The sequence below is a fragment of the Dama dama genome, chromosome 16 (genome assembly GCF_033118175.1).
Source record: "Dama dama isolate Ldn47 chromosome 16, ASM3311817v1, whole genome shotgun sequence".
NCBI classification, from domain to species: Eukaryota; Metazoa; Chordata; class Mammalia; order Artiodactyla; family Cervidae; genus Dama; species Dama dama.
The window spans coordinates 40,359,393-40,378,740 of record NC_083696.1 but is presented as its reverse complement, the minus strand read 5'-3'; the positions used below and the strand labels follow the sequence as shown (position 1 = coordinate 40,378,740).

Below are 19,348 nucleotides of genomic sequence, written 5' to 3'. Positions count from 1 at the left end.
GAATCCCATGGACAGAGGAGCCTGGTGGGCTACAGTCCACGGGGTCACAGAGAGTCGGACACGAATGAGTGACTAAACGCCAACCTGTAGCCAGTGCTGGACGGGAGGCGCCCGGAGCCCACGTCCCGACAAGAGAGCCTGCGAGGGTGTGCAGCTCCCTGGCTGCGACTGGGGAAAGGAGCCTGTGGCTTAGGGACTGCACGCAGAGGCCCAAATGAAACACACCTGCAGGTCATAAATCTTTTATTTGGAATTTCAAGTATGTGTAAGTGTCCATGATGACACATGGCGATCGGTGAGCATCGTCCTCACCCAGAACCCTGGTTCTAGCACCGTTGAATCAATTACCCACAGAATCGGAAGGACAGACAGAGGAGTCACTTACACAGGTGGGCTGGTTTTTCTTTTGACCTCTACGTTCAAAGGCCCAGATGCCCGATATGGAATGCCACTAAATTACTTTGTGTTTTAAAGTCTGTGAAAATAGAATACAATTATAGTATCTTGAAAAATAGGAGGACACAGGAGTGTAGGTGTCTGGGGGCAAGACAAGCACCGTCTCTGAGCTCACTGGCTCAGAAGGTGGGTGGCAGCATCACTTATACGTGAGAACAGAATGAAGGGGGTAGAGGCGGTTCATTTAACTGGAAGGGAAGCCTATATACTCAAGTTGACTGGAAACAGGCTAAGAGGAGGAGAAGTGGGATTCAGCCTGACCTCCTTGGGTTGCTAACCCATGCTGCCAACATGTAACTTAAGAAGAAAACGGCCCCGTGTTATCTGTGGTGAGCCGGGCAGGTGGTGAGGCTCGGAGTGGACCACGCCTCGGATGGGACGAGCAGCCGACCACCTGTGCGCCCGTGGTCCCGGTCAGGATGGCTCTTGGTTGGCGCTGCTCCCCGCCGCCCCGTGGATAAGCCCCAGCCCCGGAGGCTGTCCCAGGCTGCGGGTGTCAGGAACAGGCCTTCCTCGCCTTCCTCCTGAGCTTGGCGGAGGGCTGCAGGGGGTCGAGACGGGCGGGGCCGGGCTGGATGAGGGGGAGCAGGGCGATATCCGGTCAGACTGCAGTTGTTGGGGGAGATGCCCGTGGCCCGAAGGCAGGAGGTGACCACGTCGCCACTTTACCGCCTAGAGACCTGGTTATTTATGAGTCCACTGAAGTGCTCAAACTTTTTTTCCGTCTCTTCACTGAAGGAACCACCTGGGGGAACAGGCATCAGAGAGACAGTGTTGGGCAAACCGGATGCACAGGTCTCCCCGCAGGGCTGGAGCCACCCCACCCTCCCCAGGCGGCCTGCGGGGACCACCTGCGTGTGATGCCAGCAGGGCAGTGACAGGTGCCGGCCATCTGTAGGGCCAGGCTCAAGTCAGCTGCCCGGCAGAGTCGGCTCAAGGAGTGACTTAATCTAGTGCTGTTAGTTTTCGCCTCCATCGAGAGCGAGGCCGGCACCTTGCCAGTGGAGGAGAAAGCCCGGCCTCCCCTTTTGGAACCCAGGTTGTATAATGCAGGGGAAAGCTCCTCCATTGGTGGCCAGAAGCCACGGTGGTTCACCAGCTTCTAGAGCTCGACAGGAACGAGACACACAGAGCCCCCAGATTGCCAACGCCCACATTTTTGCGGTCTCACACATAATGAGGTGGCGGCCTCAGCTCCGCGAGCCCTTAAATAGCTTTGGGGTCTGTGTTGGGCCAGCCCATTTCTGTCCCATTCTCTCGCCTCAGCCAGAGCTGGCCGTGAAAACCCCATCTTCATCCAGGCCTGTGTGTTCACCATGTCCTTCCCGTGTGTGGAAACGCGAGACTGGCCCCACTCCCCATGGTCTTTAGCCAACTTAGGAAGGCGCTCTGTTTCCTGGAGAAACTGGGGCAGCTCCCACCCGTCTCCTGGAGGTGGGCTGAGGAGGGGCGCGGTGCTCCCCAGCAGGGCCCCGGGGCCTCACCTATGTGGCAGTTGTACATCCAGATGCGGTGGCCATCATACCGGGTCCTGCACTTCATGACGTTGTTGGTGTAGTCAGACTCCGCCACCTCGTAGTTGGGATTGATGACCACCTGGGGGAGAGTCAGGTCAGAGCGGGTCCTGCCTCGGCCACCCTCCTCCTAGGCCCGGCTGCGATGCTGAGACCGGGCCTACCTCCAGAGCCGGGCTGAGCTCACGAGACGGAGCAGGCGTGGCTGGTGCTGTCTTCTCAGAGCAGGAGGGAGGGTGCAGGACTGGCCAGGGGGGAGGCCAGGGAGGCAGAGGGGAGACCTGGAGGAGACCTCCATGCACCTCACACAAACACACACACCCTACCAAGAGGAAGCCTTCAGATGGGGCCAGGGATGGTTACCGAGTTTGGGATGGACATGTATGTACTTAAAATGGATCACCAGCAAGGACTTACTGTCCAGCACAGGAAACTCTGCTCAATGGTACGTGGCAGCCTGGCTGGGAGGGGGATTTGGGGGTGAATGGATACATGTATATGTTTGGTTGAGTCCCTTCGCTGTTCAGCTGAAACTATCAACACTGTTTGTTAATCAGCTATACTCCAGTAAGAGGAGGGCATGACAACCCACTCTAGTATTTTTGCCTGGAGAATCCCATGGACAGAGGAGCCTGGTGGGCTACAGTCCATGGGGTCACAAAGAGTCGGACACAACTGAGCAACTAACCACAGCACAGCACATCCCCCAATACAGAATAAAAAGTTGTTTTTTTTTTAAAGATTGTTAATCACTCAGTCATGTCCAACTCTTTGTGACCCCATGGACTGTAGCCCACCAGGCTCCTCTGTCCATGGGATTCTCTAGGCAAAAATACTAGAGTAGGGAGCCATTTCCTTTTCCAGGGGATTTTCCCAACCCAGGCGTGCCTTCAAAAAGGGGTTACCCTCTCGGGGTGCCAGAGAGGTTTGAGGTTAGTAGAGAAGCAGGAGCTGAAGCCTGGGGAGGCCACAAAACAGCTGCTGAAAGAGCCAGAAGGGAGCCGGGGAGCAGGACTTGCTGGGAGGGCGTGGGGACCAGGACTGGGTGTTGTGGGGAGTCCGAGGGGGGCTGCCCTGGGCACTGGAGATGACGCTGCTCCTGGCAGCGTGACATTAGACACAACCCTTCCGTTCTCTGGGTCCAGGTTTGCTCTAGGGGGTCCCCAAGCCCTTTCTGCTCATCAGGGCAGGTTTCCCCCTTGTACCCCCTTCCTCTGAGTCATCCCAGGTAAGAGGGCGGCACCCAGAGGAGCAGGAGCAGGAGAGACCATTCTGATGAGGGGGCTTCTGGGATTGGTCAGTCCTAAAGGAGATGAACCAATCAGTCCTAAAGATCAGTCAGTCCTAAAGGAGATTAACCAATCAGTCCTAAAGGAGATCAGTCAGTCCTAAAGGAGATCAGCCACTCAGTCCTAAAGGAGATGAACCAGTTAGTCCTAAAGGAGATCAACCCTGAATATTCACTGGAAGGACTGATGCTGAAGTTGAAGCTCCAATACTTTGGCCACCTGACTCAAAGAGCTGATTCATTAGAAAAGCCCCTGAAGGTGGGAGGAGAAGGGGATGACAGAGGATGAGATGGTTGGATGGAATCACCGAATCAACGGACATGAACTTGGGCAAACTCTAGGAGATAGTGAGGGACTGGGAGGCCTGGCCTGCTACCGTTCATGGGGTTGCAAAGAGTTGGTCACGACTTGGCAACTGAACAACAAAAGCAAATGGGAGCAGACAGAGAAGGGATATTCAGTGGTGAGGAGCCCAGAGGAGGAACTGAAGGAATTGGAAGGTGAGGAGACAGGAGCTGGGCCTGGGGCTGTGGGCAAAAGTGTGGAGGGCACAGATGAGGCTTTCCCCGAGGGTCCTGCCACATCTGGAAGGGCTGAGACCCAAGGAGGCAAGGGGGACAGGGCTGTCCATGGTCAGTATGATGGGAGAGGGACAGCCTGCTCGTTAAGGTGCATTCTATAGGCTTGGGGCCCTCAGGACCTCTCCCTCCAGGACTGAGAGTCAGCCCATAAAGAAGGTTGAGGGCTGAAGAATTGATGCTTTTGAACTGTGGTGCTGGAGAAGACTCTTGAGAGTCCCTTGGACAGCAAGGGGACAAAACCAGTCAGTCCTAAAGGAAATCAGCCCTGAATATTCATTGGAAGGACTGATGCTGAAGCTGAAGCTCCAATACCTTGGCCACCAGATGCAAAGAACCAACTCATTGGAAAAGCCCCTGATGCTGGGAAAGATTGAGGGCAGGAGAAAGGGATGACAGAGGATGAGATGGTTGGATGGCATCACCAACTCAACGGACATGAGTTTGAGCAAACTCTGGGAGATAGTGAAGGACAGGGAAGCCTGGTGTGCTGCAGTCCACGGGGTCACAGAGTTGGACATGACTTAGTGGCTAAACAGTAACAACAGTGGCTCTTTAGCAAGCTGGCTGGGCCTGCCAGAGCTGCTGTGGGAAACAGGTCAGTGGGGGTCTCCAGCCCTGAGTCCTAGCCAGTGCAGCCCATTCTAGGGGCTCTAGGTTATGTCCCATGGTGACTCTGTCTCTCTAGGTAAGGCTGGAAATTGTCCTGCTCTGGGGTAGCCTTACTTTGATCTGTTTTCTGCCTGACAACCTTAGTTGTGCCATGTCCCAGCCCATGCGTGGCTCATAGCCCAGGACAGACAAACCCCCTGCACCAAGACCCAGGCAGCCCTTTGCTCACAGACAGTCACGCCCCCCAGCATGGGTCCCTGCAGGGTGACCGTGAGGGCAGTGGGGACTATGAGGGCCCATGTGACCCACTCGGGTGCAAGGGTGAGAGCTGAAATGAATGATCTCCACAATTCCATCAGACTCATATGGAGGGTCCTCAGTCTCTTGGGGATCTGTGGGCAGTGGCTTTAGTTCCTTAGACAGGAGATCTGCTGTGGTTTACAACAGCCAACGTGTGGAAGCAACCTGAGTCCATCAACAGATGAATGGGTAAAGATGTGACGTGTATGTATGTATACACACAATGGAATACTCAGAAAGAAAAAGAAATTTTGCCATTTGCAATACCATGGATGGACTTGAGGGTATTATGCTTAGTGGAATAAGTCAGAGAAAGAAAAATACTGCATATTATCACATATATATGCAATCTAAAAAACACAACAAACCAGTGAATGTAACAAAAAAGAAGCAAACTCACAGATACAGAGAATAAGCTAGTGGTCACCAGTGGGGAGAGGGAAATGGGGAGAGGCAAGATAGGGGCACAAACTACTATGTATGAAATAAACTATAAGGATATACTGCGCTTCTCTAATAACTATGAATGGGGTAGAATCTAGAAACATTTTGAATTGCTATGTTGGACACCTGAAACTAATACTGTAAATCAATTATACCTCAATTTTTAAAAACTTAAAAAAAAAACACAAACAAAATAAAAAGGCAGTGGCAGCTTTGTGTTGAAAAACAAAAAAGATCTGCTGTGGATCCAGGCAGTGGCGGGAATTAGGGATCTAATCGCTCCGGGAACCCTGCCTCTGAGCCTCTGTGCCCTGGCCTCCTGGGCTGGAATGCCACCCCCTCCTCAACCCAGCTTTCTCCCGCTTCTGCAGCACTGCTGGGGCCTGCAGCTGGGTCCACACGGGAATGGAGAGGGCCAGTACCCCCAGGCCAGGACTCTCCAAGTCTAAAGCTCCACGTCCGTCCCAGGGGAAGATGACCTGGCCTTGCCGGCTGTGAAGTGCGGGTAATGATAATGCCCATCCCTGGGGGTTACATGAGATGCTGGGTTCACAGGGTGTGGGCAGGATCTGGCCCAGTACTGGTCTTCAGTGTACAAGTACGTGCATGCTGAGTCGTGTCCGTCTCTTTGTGACCTCCCGGACTGTACTCCGCCAGGCTCCTCTTGTCTATGGAATCTTTCCAGGCAAGGATATGGGAGTAGGTTGCCATTTCCTACTCCAGGGGATCTTCCCAACCCAGGGATTGAACCCACATCTCTTGCATCTTTTGCATTGGTAGGCAGATTCTGTACCACTGGGCCATCTGGGAAGCCCTTTAATGAGTCACAGTTATTAAACAGACATTATCAAAATACATGACGCTACACGTTCCCCTTGCAAAGGGGTGGCAGACCTCAAACATAAACTGGAGTCGTGTACAGAGACATGGGTATTCGATTCTTTAAATAACGAGCACTCTGCTCTTCACTTGGGCCTCTCCAAGTCTGCGGTTCTGGGCTTGTGGGTGGAAAAGTGCTTGGCTGTCTGATTACCAGTCTCTGAAACTGACCAGGGAAACTTTCAGAGCCCCTCTGTGGTCATTCCCTGCAGGTGTCGGTTCCTTCCTGGACTGTCTATAAGGTGGGGACTGTGGCCAGGCCCGGGGCTGGCTGAATGCCCTCCTAGGAAAGCTTTCAAGACAAAATGACACATTTCTGGTCACCCAAGAATCAAGCTTGAAAGCAAGATGGGTGGGGATGTGGGAAAAATAAGGTGAAACGAAGTCTCCGCGGGCAGGAGTGCGCCTGTCTACCTGCAGGGGAGACGTTGGGGATATGGTGACCCCGGGTCCCCCACCAGTCTGGGCCCTGGCTGGGGCCGGCAGCTATTTGCAGGAAGGTGGGAGGCCACTGCGTCTTAGTTCCTGTCTCAGGGTGGCGCTTCCCTTGGACAAAGTATGTAGAAGCCCTGGGAAGTCGCTGCACAAATAGTCACTGGACAGGCTGTCTCTAGTACCTAACAATTTACCATTATAGGTTTATTTCTTTGCACTGAACATTGCCCCCTCTGCAGATCCGCTGCTATGAGGCAAACATTTCTGGGAGAGGCAAGTCACAGACATTTGTGAGTGAATGGCTCTTTGTGCGATTGCTTTTAGCCCTGACAGGACAGACCAAGACAGCCTGAGGGAGGGCGCCAGGAGAAACCAGGGTGGAGGTGCAAGTAGAGCTCCAAAGACACAAGAAGTGTAGGCTGCCGTAGAGTCTGCACAGATTCCCAGCCTGAGGACCAAATCTGGCCTGCAGATGCCCTTTGATTTGCAAGCACCAGGTGCAGGAGTCTGCCCTTTGCACAGCCCAGCCTCCATGCCTGTATTTTCTGCCTGGGCACCATCCGAAGGAGGCTGCCTACCCATTTGCTCAGGCAGAGACCCCTCCTCCCATCAGCGGGGGGCCTGGAGTCCCTTACGTGCCTCACCTGGAACAGGTAGTCTCCAGGAGGCACGTCGGTGATGTCGACCCACTGGCAGTCGATGTCATGACGGTACATGTCCCAGCAGCCCATGGTGATGCCCTGCTCACCAAAGTTGGCACACTCGTAACTCTTCTGGATGTCTGCATTTGGGGACAGAGGGAAGCCCAGTCACCAGGCATCCGTGGCCCCTCCGCCGCCCTCCCGACAAAGGCCCCCGAGCAGCCTGCTAAGTGGGAGGCATCCCCAGATCCCACCTTCAGCATCTCTCCCTTCTCCAGGCCCACAGCCTTGGCTGCCTCTGGGCTCAGCCCATCCCCGCTCTGCTCTGCTTTTGGTAGAATCCTCCCTCAATTCCCTATCCACATCCCACCGCATCCTCCTCCACGAAGCCTTCCTGGGTCACTCTGGCCCACCCCGGCCGTTCTGAGGAATATCAGCCTGGGAATGAAGCACGTGCTATTCTGGGTAAGTTATGGTGTTTATTGTGGGGCCTGATGTGGGGTCATCTGGTCTCCCCTAGGGCATCCGCTCTTGGATGTGGTCTTGGTCTGACCCTGTCTCTGACCTGTCCTGGGTCAGCCCCTTGTGTGGCACATAGTAGGTGCTCGAAACCCATGTGCTGGGTGATTTCATGACATGCCAGGGGCCACATCAACCACGGACAACCAGTACCCATTTACACAAGCCTGCCGAGTCTGGGCGCTACTCTAAGCCCCAGCTGCCCTGAGGAGAGTCGCGTGTCTCCTCTTAAGAGAGCTCGGTCAGGCCAGGACGGCAGGTGCGCCCGCGGTGGTCATCGTGTAGGTATGGAAGCGACCAGGGGCGTGGGTGGATGCTGTCTCTGCCTGGGGCAGTCAAGAGAGTCTGGGAACCTCAAAGTCGGGCTTTGAGCTTGAACTGGAAGGTAAGAACCTGGGGGGCTTGTGTGTCTGTGTTGGACACAGAGAGAAAGTGTCGCAGTCAGAGTGTAAGGGGACCGCGTGTCAGGTTTAAGGGTCTGAGCCTCACCGGGGAAACCCACCCGTGGACCCACTGGATCCACCAGTGCCCATCAGCATGACTCTGGGGACCCAGGTGCCTTCATAGCCAGGCCTTGCCCGCCCCACCTCTCCAGCCCCAGACGGTAGTCACGAGGTCCCCAGTGAGGAAGGTCCTGGGCGGGTCAGCAGGGGCCAGGGTGACAGAGTCCCGAGCCAGGCCTGGGATCCTGGCCAAATGAGCACAGGCGGGAGCATCTGAGTCCCTCGGAATCTCCCCAGCCCGCCCTGTCCTCCGATACCTCCTTCACACTCTGTGTCCTCCAAGCAGAAGCTAGCTTTGTGGCCCTCCGCCACCTTGGTGCCATTGAGGTTCAGCAGGTCGTAGTGGGTGAACACCTCCATGCTGTGGTAATGCCTGTGGGTGAGAGGGGGGCCTGGATGTCAGTTTCCGGAGGGAGTGCCACCTGCAAGCGATGGCCCAGCTGGCCATTCCCCTCCGGGGACATCTCAAGCCAAGCAGCGTGGTCCAAAGCAGTGGTGGAGGGAGAAAAGTGGCCAGTGGACAGGGCATTATGAGATGGGGGGTGGGACAGAAGCCAGGAATCATGGTGCTTCCATGGGCTCTGGAGGGGGACAACCTGCTACCTTCCCGAGCCTCAGTTTTTTCATCTGCTCAGTGGGAATAATAAAGTAATGCACAGGGTGCTATGGGAATTAATCAGATAAACTGATGAACAGGGGGCTCAGCATGAATAAGCTGAATAAATTAGGATATATTTAGTAAAAGGATGTCGCACCCTCCAGAGCCCTAAAGTGGCTGTCACAGCTCATTCCTACTTGGGCACTTTCTGCAGATGAATGCAAGTCACTCTTCGATGTCTTTAGAAAACATTTAAAGTGGGAGTATGGTCAGGAGGGAGACCGAATGAAGAGGGGAAGGAGGGGTGGGAAGAGCAGGCACTGATGAGCAGGGCACACACGTGTCCCAGACTAGGTGATGGAGGCAGAAACCTGTGCTCCTGGGATCAAGAAAATTTTTTTAAAAAAGAGGGGGAAAAAGGGGCTTTGAGACCCTGTGGGAGGGAGAGGGTGACCAGCACGTCCTGTAGAAGGGAACAGAGAGGGAAGAGAGATTGCACACCCCAGTGGCTCTTGCCCCGGATGAGCATTTACCTAACGGGGGCCCATCTCATCACTCGGGAAGAACTGAGAACAGATGCAGGTTCTGGGAAAGGCCTGTGTTTAACATGGGAAACATGGCTTCCGAGGGGCCTTCCTGAGGGGCTGGGTGCCAAGCCCATCCTCAGCTGCTACACATTTTATCACAAGTGGCTGCAAGTATTCGCGCTCACTTGTCTGTCATTCCAGGAACATTTGGGAAACGGGGGAAGCACAAGGTACCAAGGCTTGGGGAACAGAATCATGTGTCTTGTTTGCCTGTGACCTGAGTTCCCTCTGCAGGAACAAGGGAATGATAGCATGACCCCCTGTCAAGGCTTCTGTAAAGATGAACTAGGAGACGGACTTCCCTGGTTGGGTCCAGAGGCTAAGACTCCGCCTTCCAATGCAGGGGTGCAGGTTCAACCCCTGGGCAGGAAGCTAAGATCCCACAGGCCTTGTGGCCAAAAAACCAAAATGTAAAACAGAAGCAATATGGTAACACGTTCAATAAAGACTTTAAAAAAATAAATAAAAGTAAACTATTAATGGGGGGAAAAAAAAAACATGGATTAGGAAAGTCACAGAAATGCCTAACACGGGGCTTGAGACAGAGGAACACTCAGTACCTACCCCCCGTACCTTTGTGCTACTACTCCCAGGAGTGATGGAGTCGCGTTTGATTACTATCAACACCGTTACCATTGCTACGATTGTGTGTACCATTGACATGACTGAGTGACTGATTCTTTGTGACCCTATGGACTGTAGCCTGCCAGGGCTCTGTCCATGGGATTCTCCAGGCCAGAATACTGGAGAGGGTTGCCATTCCCTTCTCCAGGGGACCCATCGCTGCGATTATTTCCTGGCCCACAGCAGCTTCCTCGCCACGCCCCCGCCCTCTCCACCCCCAGCCTTAGGTGTTTGCCTTCAGGCTCTCTCGGCTGGATGGGAACAGAAGAGGACAGAGAGAAGAAGAAAATTAAAAGGATAACTTTTCAGAGAGGAAATGAGAGGCTCTTTTCCCTTCTTCCTGCATTGGGCTGGTGCTATAAATAATGTCAGAAGTTCCTAACTTGGGCTTTTCCCAGGTCACTTGGGTTCCTGGGTAAAAGGATGCTGAGCCAGGGGCCCATGGGGAACAGTCACAAGGATGCATTCTGTGGCAGTTGAAGGAATGACTTTGAAAGAGTCTATTTTGGCTTCTTGAAGGAGCAAGATGAGACATGAGGTCTGACTCACTGCCTAAAACATGTCTGCCTCTTTCAGAGAGGGGTTTATGTTGCTATGTTTACTGGCTGGAAAGACTGAAGAGGAATAGGTTTATGTTCCGCTGTCTAAACAACATGCAGACGGAGCCCACAGACAGACTCTTGTAAGGCTGACCTTCTCCTGCTGCCCCTGCTTTCTGCAGACTTGATTTAAGAGTCTTCCCCGGCTCTTCATTTTTTCCCCTGTGGACACGGGGAGGGAAGCAGCTGGCTGGAGATTCATGATGCTAGCTAGCTGTGGTCCGGAAGCCTCTGTGCTTTACTGCTGGGACGTGTGTGGGCATCACCTCCAGGGCCACCTCTCCGTCCCAGCGGGCTAGTTGGAGAGCCCAGGGGCACCCACCCTTCACCACTCATGCTCACACCCCAGGAGACTCAGATCGAGGCTGCTGGGAAGGAGGGAGGAAGCATCTGGTGATCCAGGGACATTTCCTCATTTCAGGCTGAGTGTCCTAATCTTCAGAGGTCTAAGAGGTAGCCTGATCCATGGGATAAAGACAGGGAAACACTGGTCTGCAGAGAGATTCAGGCAGTCTAGGCAGGAGAGAACACCAGATACTGGGTCACTGGAGGCCGGGGGAGGTCACTGGAACTTGGAGGAGAGGAAGGGTGATCTTCACCATGAGTCTAGAGAGCGAGGCACACTAGGCCATGGCAGCGGCCGAGGCACACGGCTCTGGGTGAACATGTGGATGGCAGACAAAGCTAGTCCAGAACAAGAAGGGAGGTTTGGGTACATTCTTCGTTACCCTAGGTCATCTTGGGCCCAGTAAGACTTTCCATCTGAGCGTCATTGCATATTACAGAGATGCTTCACTCTTCTTCCTTTCCCACACACTTCCTTTCTCACGTGTCCCCGGTGCCTCCAGGATGGGCAGTGCTGGCTGGCGCTCAGTTGCGGATCGGAAGATGTTCCCATTCCCATTTCAGAGAATGTGGGGGCTGTTCCAACCTCAGGAGGTGCTTCCACAAAGGGCAGGAGCCTTTCTGCCCGCTCAGCCCTTCCCCACCTGCGAGGCAGTCCTCGGGTGGAACAAAGCCCCCCGGACAGGATGAAGGCCTCAATTTGGCTCACCGAGGCCGCACTGAATCTGCAGGGCTTTGACCCAAAACACAGGCTGCTCTGCACATGGTCGGGGCGGGGTAGAATGAACGAAAGTTCTGCCTTTTTCAGCCCAGCCACCCCTGATCAGAGGGGCTGGCACCTGTGTTGGCTATCCATCTCCCTGCATCTCCAGCTCCCAGCTCCCCTCCAGGGCTTGCCTGAGGTAGGGGGCAAGGCAGGATGCTGCACCCTGGGACCCAGCGGGGAGTGAGAACCAGGAGCAGCAAGGCTGCCCTGTGACATCATGTGCCATCAGGTGCCCCCGACACCTGGGGCGCAAGAAGCAGGCAGGGGACCCCCATCAGGATCATCAGTCGAGGCCCATGTTGATGGGAGAGAATGGCTCGGGGCATCGCCCTTTAGGCTGGTGCGTGAGGAGGCTCAGAGGGCTCAGCCTCGGTGCTTCACCTTGTGTGTGCGCATGCTGAGTGGCTACGTTGTGGTCAACTCTCTGTGACCCCATGAACTGCAGCCCGCCAGGCTCCTCTGTCCATGGGATCTCCAGGCAAGAACACTGGAGTGGGTTGCCATTTCCTTCTCCAGGGGATCTTCCTGACCCAGGGATCAAGCCCACATCTCCTGCATTTCCTGCACTGGCAGGCGGGTTCTTTACGGCTTTGCCACCTGGAAGCCCCCATGGTGTTTCATCTTAGCACCTTCAAAGACTATACCTCTATTCCTCATCGTAGCATCAGCTAAATTGGGAGTGACCACTTTGCAGATTCAGGCTAACTTGGGCCAGAGTTCTCAACTTTGACTTCACGGATGGGCTTCAGCATCTGTAAATCTGCTGAAACTTGGTGTAAAATCCAGAAATAATTTTTTTGAGTAGAGGATGGGTCAGCTCTCATCATGCTCCCAAAGGGACTCAACAGAGAGGTTCAGGGCCAGGAGTCCTGTTGAAGGTCCTCCCACAGGGCCTGGAGAAGCTCCCCCGCAGCTCTGGAGGCCAGCGGTGGGGAATTTCTTACACTCCCTGGGGTCTTGTGGTCAGAGGTTCTCAGCCACAGTCCAGGAGGGCAAGGCTGAAGGGACATACGCTTAGCCAGTATGATCTTTCCCACCCATTCCTTCCAAACCATTGATTGCAACATCTGTAAACAGAGAAAGGAAATAGAACACAGGAAAAGCAGGGTTTGGGGCGGGGAGGTCAGGGTGGCTTAGAGCTCCAGATGAGAAGAAACACTTCCATGAGGTCGCCATGTGTATTCTTAGAGAAGAAACCATTCCTTGGAGAGCAAGCCTATGTCACAGGGAGAGCCCTACCTACCGTGTGAAGTCTGGGTGGAGCAGCATATATGCATCAGAGACACAATTACCTTCTACTTATAGACCCAAAGGGCAGTGCTTCCGCCATGAATTCTCGGAAGGAAATCAGGCACCCATATGTCAGGGCTTTAATTTTACCCTCTGACTCCCTCCCTGCAGAAGACCTCATGCTTCTATATAAAGACCCAAACTTCTTTGGCTAATGAGGACTTTCAGGACATACCAAAAGTAATTGCAGTTGACCTTTGAACCATGCAGAGGTTAGGGGCACTGACCTCGGCGCAGTTGAAAATCCAAGAACTGCTATCTCAGCCTCAGAAACAAAAGAATTCAGAAATGACTCACCCAAGGGCAGGAAACTGAAACTGCTTGGATAGAATCGGGACACGAGCAGCCCTAATTCTCTTGATTCCACGTATTGTGATCTCTAATCAAACACAAACTTTTCCCCACACTGAGTCAATTTAAAAGCTATAAGATGAAAATATGTAGAGGTACTATGTTAACTGGAAAAAAAAATCCATGTATAAATGGACCCATGCATTTCAAATCCGTGTTGTTCAAGGGTCAACTACATAAAGGAACATTAGCACCCCTGAGTTCTAGCATAGTCCGTCCTTTTTTTTTTTTGATATGGACCATTTTTGACCAGGTTATTAAATCTGCTACAATAATGCTTCTGTTTTATGTTTTGGTTTTCTGGCCATGAAGCATGTAGGGTCTTAGCTCCCTGACCAGGGATTGAACCTGCAACCCCCTGCAATGGAAGGTGAAGTCTTCACCACTGGGCTACGAGGGAAGTTCAAATTGTCCTTTCTTTTGAAATGGATAGAACAACTCTTTCCCTAAACAGTTTCAAATGTGACTAGGCCATGAATTATGACATGAAAAAGCAGCCCAACAGATTTGTGATGAAGACTAGGGGAAAGACAGAAAAGGGTGAGTCGCTCAGTCGTGTCCGACTCTTTGCGACCCCATGGGCTGTAGCCCACCAGGCTCCTCTGTGCATGGGACTCTCCAGACAAGGACACTGGAGTGGGTTGCCATTCCCGTCTCCAGGGGATCTTCCCGACCCCGGAATGGAACCCAGGTCTCCTGCATCACAGGCGGATTTTTTATACTGTCTGAGCCACCGGGGAAGCCCTTCTGAAGACTGCGGGAGGTACCAGGAAGGGCACATGCTGGGGGTCAGGCGGCCCCAGTCAGCACCCCCGTTCCCCAACTTCATCCTGGACAAGTCATGCGAATGCAGAGCCTCAGCTTCCTGATTCAGAAGAAGGAGGGTACCCTGCTTGGTACCTTTTTCTACCAACTTCAGCTCTTGTGTCCCTAACAGTGATCATCACACTTCAGAGCTGGAAGGACACTTAGAGGTCAGCCAGACTGGGGCCTCTCAGACTGATGGCACACAATCCCTTGGGGACCTGTTAACACGCAGATTCTTACACAATTGTCAATCTCCAATGGGCCCTGGATTTGGCACTGACTGCAGATGCTGCCAGCCCTCTAGGGGATGTGGTGCAAAACTCTTGTAGGGATGGGATTCTGAGCACGGAGACCCTGCATTCCCACCAGGCCCAAGTCTGAGGTCCCTCGGGGGAGGGGTGGGGAGGTGGCTGCCGTGTTGAATGGCAGGGGCCTCCCTCTCTTCATTTTCAAAACTGCTCACTCTGTTCCCTCTAACCACCCAGCTCAGGTGTGAGCAGGAAAATGAGAGCCAGCAGCAGCAGACAGAGGGTTCTGGGTTAGGGTGGGAATCAAGCAAAGGAACAAAAAGAAGGAGGCTGGCGAGCACAGGGGGATGAGCGGCAAGGCTTCTGCTGGCTCCGGCGTGAGCCGGTCTGGGGCTCTGCTCTGCTCTGGTGCAGGAATTTATATGGCACTGGGGACAGAGCCACAGACTGAGGGCAGGAAAGGACAGCGGAGGCTCCGGCTCACGCGGCCTAGACGGCCTGACATCACGCAGCTGGTTAGAGGCATGGCTGGGTCTAGAGACCAGGTCTCATGATTCCTGAGCCAAGAACTTGTGTCTCCACACTCACCATCTTCCTAGAGATGTTCAGCATGTATAGCATACTGGTACATACCCACATGCCATAAGCAGAGAGACGGCATGCCACCACTAGAGAAGCCTGGGCACCACAACGCAGACCCAGTGCAGCCCAAAATAAAGTAGAATAGACTAGAAGAAAATATATTTCTACATGAACTCAGCACCCAACACCTGCAGCACCCCAAGCTCCCTGCAGAGCACAAATGTGCTGAGAACACATCTGAAACCATCGACTGAAGGTCAATGGAGGGGCACTGGTTCCCAAAATGAAGTTTGTTTCTGAATGCTCGAGGTGTCAGGGGCAAGACAGCAGGCTTGGAGAGGGTGAGGTGGGCCAGGGCCTCTGGGAGGGGAGAACGCTGTCTGCAAATGTAAAGGAGCCCTCCAGCTAGGGGGAGCCCTGCCCCCAGGACCATGTGGCCACTTGGCTGTGTCTAAGTGGCCCTGTGAGTCTGGGTCCCATTTGGACCCCCATGGGTTGGCGGGCTGGGGCAGGGAGGGACGGCTCACCTGTGGCAGTCATGCCAGATCCAGGCATGGCGCCCGTTCTTGGGTCGGAAGTCGGACTGGCCATTGTTGTGGATCTGGGAGGAGAAGCGCAGGAGCCGCCGGTAGCCCGTGGTGGGGTTGGTCTGGGCGGCCGAGGCCGAGAGGCAGTTCTCCTCCATGGCGCACTGCAGCATGAACATGGGCCGGTCCTCCAGGTAGGTGCTCTGCTGCACAATCTCTGCGTTGAGGACCAGGTCAGGGGCGGCTGGGAGCAGGGCAGACACAGGGTTCAGACAAGGCTGGAGACCCCACGCCCCTTCCCACCTAGGTTTCCTCTGATTCCCGAGCAGTGGCCGGCCTGCCTCCCTGCCAAGCGTCTGGAACTGGCTCTCGTGGTCTCCCCTGTCCGGGTCGGGGTTGACTGCCCCCAACCCCATCCCCCTTCTCTGAGAGCCCTCTGCACACCTCTGTGGACCTTGGTGTGTGCGCGCAGGCTTGGCGGCTCAGTCATGTGCGACTCTTTGTCATGTCTGCAAAATACTTCAAGCAGTGCAATCTAGGTAATGGGTCCATGAGGCCTCATCATATTAATATTATTCTATCTCCTTTAGAATAATCTCCTGGAGTAACAGGCAAATTTGGCCTTGGAGTACAGAATGAAGCAGGGCAAAGGCCAATAGAGTTTTGCCAAGGGAATGAATGTACCGGTCATGGCAAAACCCTCTTCCAACAACACAAGAGAAGACTCTACACATGGACATCACCAGATGGTCAACACTGAAATCAGATTGATTATATTCTTTGCAGCCAAAGATGGAGAAGTCAGCAAAAACAAGACCAGGAGCTGACTGTGGCTTATTGTGAGCTTATTGCCAAATTCAGACTTAAATTGAAGAAAGTAGGGAAAACCACTAGACCATTCAGTTTTGACCTAAATCAAATCCCTAACGATTATACAGTGGAAGTGAGAAATAGATTTAAGGGACTAGATCAGATAGACAGAGTGCCTGATGAACTATGGACGGAGGTTCATGACATTGTACAGGAGACAGGGAGCAAAACCATCCCCATGGAAAAGAAATGCAAAAAGGCAAAATGGTTGTCTGAGGAGGCCTTACAAATAGCTGTGAAAAGAAGAGAAGCCAAAAGCAAAGGAGAAAAGGAAAGATATACCCATTTGAATGCAGAGTTCCAAAGAATAGCAAGGAGAGATAAGAAAGCCTTCCTCAGTGATCAGTGCAAACAAATAGAGGAAAACAACAGAATAGGAAAGACTAGAGATCTCTTCGAGAAAATTAGAGATACCAAGGGAACATTTCATGCAAAGATGGGCTCAATAAAGGACAGAAATGGTATGGACCTAACAGAAGCAGAAGATATTAAGAAGAGGTGGCAAGAATACACAGAACTGTACAAAAGATATCTTCATGACCCAGATAATCATGATGGTGTGATCACTCACCTAGAGCCAGACACCCTGGAATGTGAAGTCAAGTGGGCCTTTAGGAAGCATCACTATGAACAAAGCTAGTGGAGGTGATGGAATTCCAGTTGAGCTATTTCAAATCCTGAAAGATGATGCTGTGAAAGTGCTGCACTCAATATGCCAGCAAATTTGGAAAACTCAGCAGTGGCCACAGGACTGGAAAAGATCAGTTTTCATTCCAACCCCTAAGAAAGGCAATCCCAAAGAATACGCAAACTACCACACAATTGCACTCATCTCACACGCTAATAAAGTAATGCTCAAAATTCTCCAAGCCAGGCTTCAGCAATACGTGAACCATGAACTTCCAGATGTTCAAGCTGGTTTTAGAAAAGGCAGAGGAACCAGAGATCAAATTGCCAACATCCGCTGGATCATCGAAAAAGCAAGAGAGTTCCAGAAAAACATCTATTTCTGCTTTATTGACTATGCCAAAGCCTTTGACTGTGTGGATCACAAGAAACTGGGGGAAATTCTGAAAGAGATGGGAATACCAGACCACCTGACCTGCCTCTTGAGAGATCTATATGCAGGTCAGGAAGCAACAGTTAGAACTGGACATGGAATAGCAGACTGGTTCCAAATCAGAAAAGGAGTCTGTCAAGACTGTACATTGTCACCCTGCTTATTTAACTTATATGCAGAGTACATCAGGAGAAACGCTGGGCTGGATGAAGCACAAACTGGAATCAAGATTGCCAGGAGAATAACCTCAGATATGCAGATGATACCACCCTTATGGCAGAAAGCGAAGAAGAACTAAAGAGCTTCTTGATGAAAGTAAAAGAGGAGAGTGAAAAAGTTGGCTTAAAGCTCAACATTCATAAAACTAAGATCATGGCATCCGGTCCCATCACTTCATGGCAAATAAATGGGGAAACAATGGAAACAGTGACAGACTTTATTTTTGGGGGCTGCAAAATCACTGCAGATGGTGACTGCAGTCATGAAATTAAAAGACGCTTGCTCCTTGGAAGAAAAGCTATGACCAACCTAGACAGCATATTAAAAAGCAGAGACATTACTTTGCCAACAAAGGTCTGTCTAGTCAAGGCTATGGTTTTTCCAGTGGTCATGTATGGATGTGAGATTTGGACTGTGAAGAAAGTTGAGCGCCAAAGAATTGATGCTTTTGAACTGTGGTGTTGGAGAAGACTCTTGAGAGTCCCTTGGACTGCAAGGAGATCCAACCAGTCCATCCTAAAGGAGATCAGTCCTGGGTGTTCATTGGAAGGACTGATGTTGAAGTTGAAATCCCAATACTTTGGCCACGTGATGCGAAGAGCTGACTCATTTGAAAATACCCTGATGCTGGGAAAGATTGAGGGCAGGAGGAGAAGGGGACGACAGAGGATGAGATGGTTGGATGGCATGACTGACTTGATGGACATGAATTTGAGTAAACTCTGGGAGTTGGTGATGAACAGGGAGGCCTGGCATGCTGCAGTCCATGGGGTCACAAAGAGTCAGACACCGGGGGATTGCACTGAACTGAACTGAATCTTCTTTAGAGTGGCTTGAGATTTTCCATAATAGAAAGCAGACAGTAACAATGAATAGGGGCTTCCCTGGTAGCTCAGATGGTAAAGAATCTGCCTGCAATGCAGGAGACCAGGTTTCAATCCTTGGGTTGCGAAGATCCCCTGGAGAAGGGAGTGGCAACCTACTGCATTATTCTTGCCGGCAGAGGAGCCTGGCAGGCTACAGTCCATGAGGTCGCAAAGAGTCGGACACGACAATGACTAACACTTCCAACTTCTAACAATGAAATCATGCTACCCAGGGAGAGAACACTCTTAATACTTTGGTGTGATTCTTTTGGAAATTACAAATATATTTCCTACCATGTGTAATACTGTATGAAGATTTGTATTACATACAATACTACTTATATTGTATTAGTCTGTTAATGCTGCCTCTCTTAAAACATATCTTGACATATTCACTTGTTAATAAATATCCATTACAATATTTAATTTATAACCCTAACCTATACTTTATTTATTTATTTTTAAACTAATTAATTAATATTACTTCTTAATTTTTGACTGCATGTGTCCTTGTTGCCATTTGGGGCTTTCTCTAGCTGCGGAGAGCGGGGTCTACTCTCTAGGTGCGGGTCTCAGGCTGCTCACTAAAGTGGCTTCTCCAGTTGCAGAGAACGGGCTCTAGGCGAGAGGGCTTAGTGGTCTGGTGGCATGTGGGGTCTTTCTGGAGCAGGGACTGAACCCATGTCCCCTGCACTGGCAGGCGGATTCTTAACCACTGGACCACCAGGAAAGTCCTAACCCTTACTTTTATTTATTTACTTATTTTTTCTAATCCTTACTTTTAGATACATGGGTTGCTTGGAACTTTTCACAGTTAAAGATAAAGCAGTGATAAACAT

At 52.0% G+C, this 19,348-nt stretch overlaps 1 protein-coding gene across 1 annotated transcript in view; it reads right to left on the bottom strand.

The window, feature by feature from the left end:
• Positions 1 to 226: 226 nt before the first annotated feature.
• LOXL2 (lysyl oxidase like 2) overlaps positions 227 to 19,348 on the bottom strand; it is a 109,330-nt gene continuing 90,208 nt past the window's right edge. The window contains exons 10-14 of the mRNA XM_061163883.1: positions 15,495 to 15,738; positions 8,428 to 8,543; positions 7,152 to 7,288; positions 1,941 to 2,052; positions 227 to 1,201 (exon numbers count right to left, since the gene is read on the bottom strand). Of these exons, the coding sequence (XP_061019866.1) occupies positions 1,122 to 1,201; positions 1,941 to 2,052; positions 7,152 to 7,288; positions 8,428 to 8,543; positions 15,495 to 15,738 (689 nt within the window). The 3' untranslated portion in view covers positions 227 to 1,121. The remainder of the gene's footprint in view (positions 1,202 to 1,940; positions 2,053 to 7,151; positions 7,289 to 8,427; positions 8,544 to 15,494; positions 15,739 to 19,348) is intronic.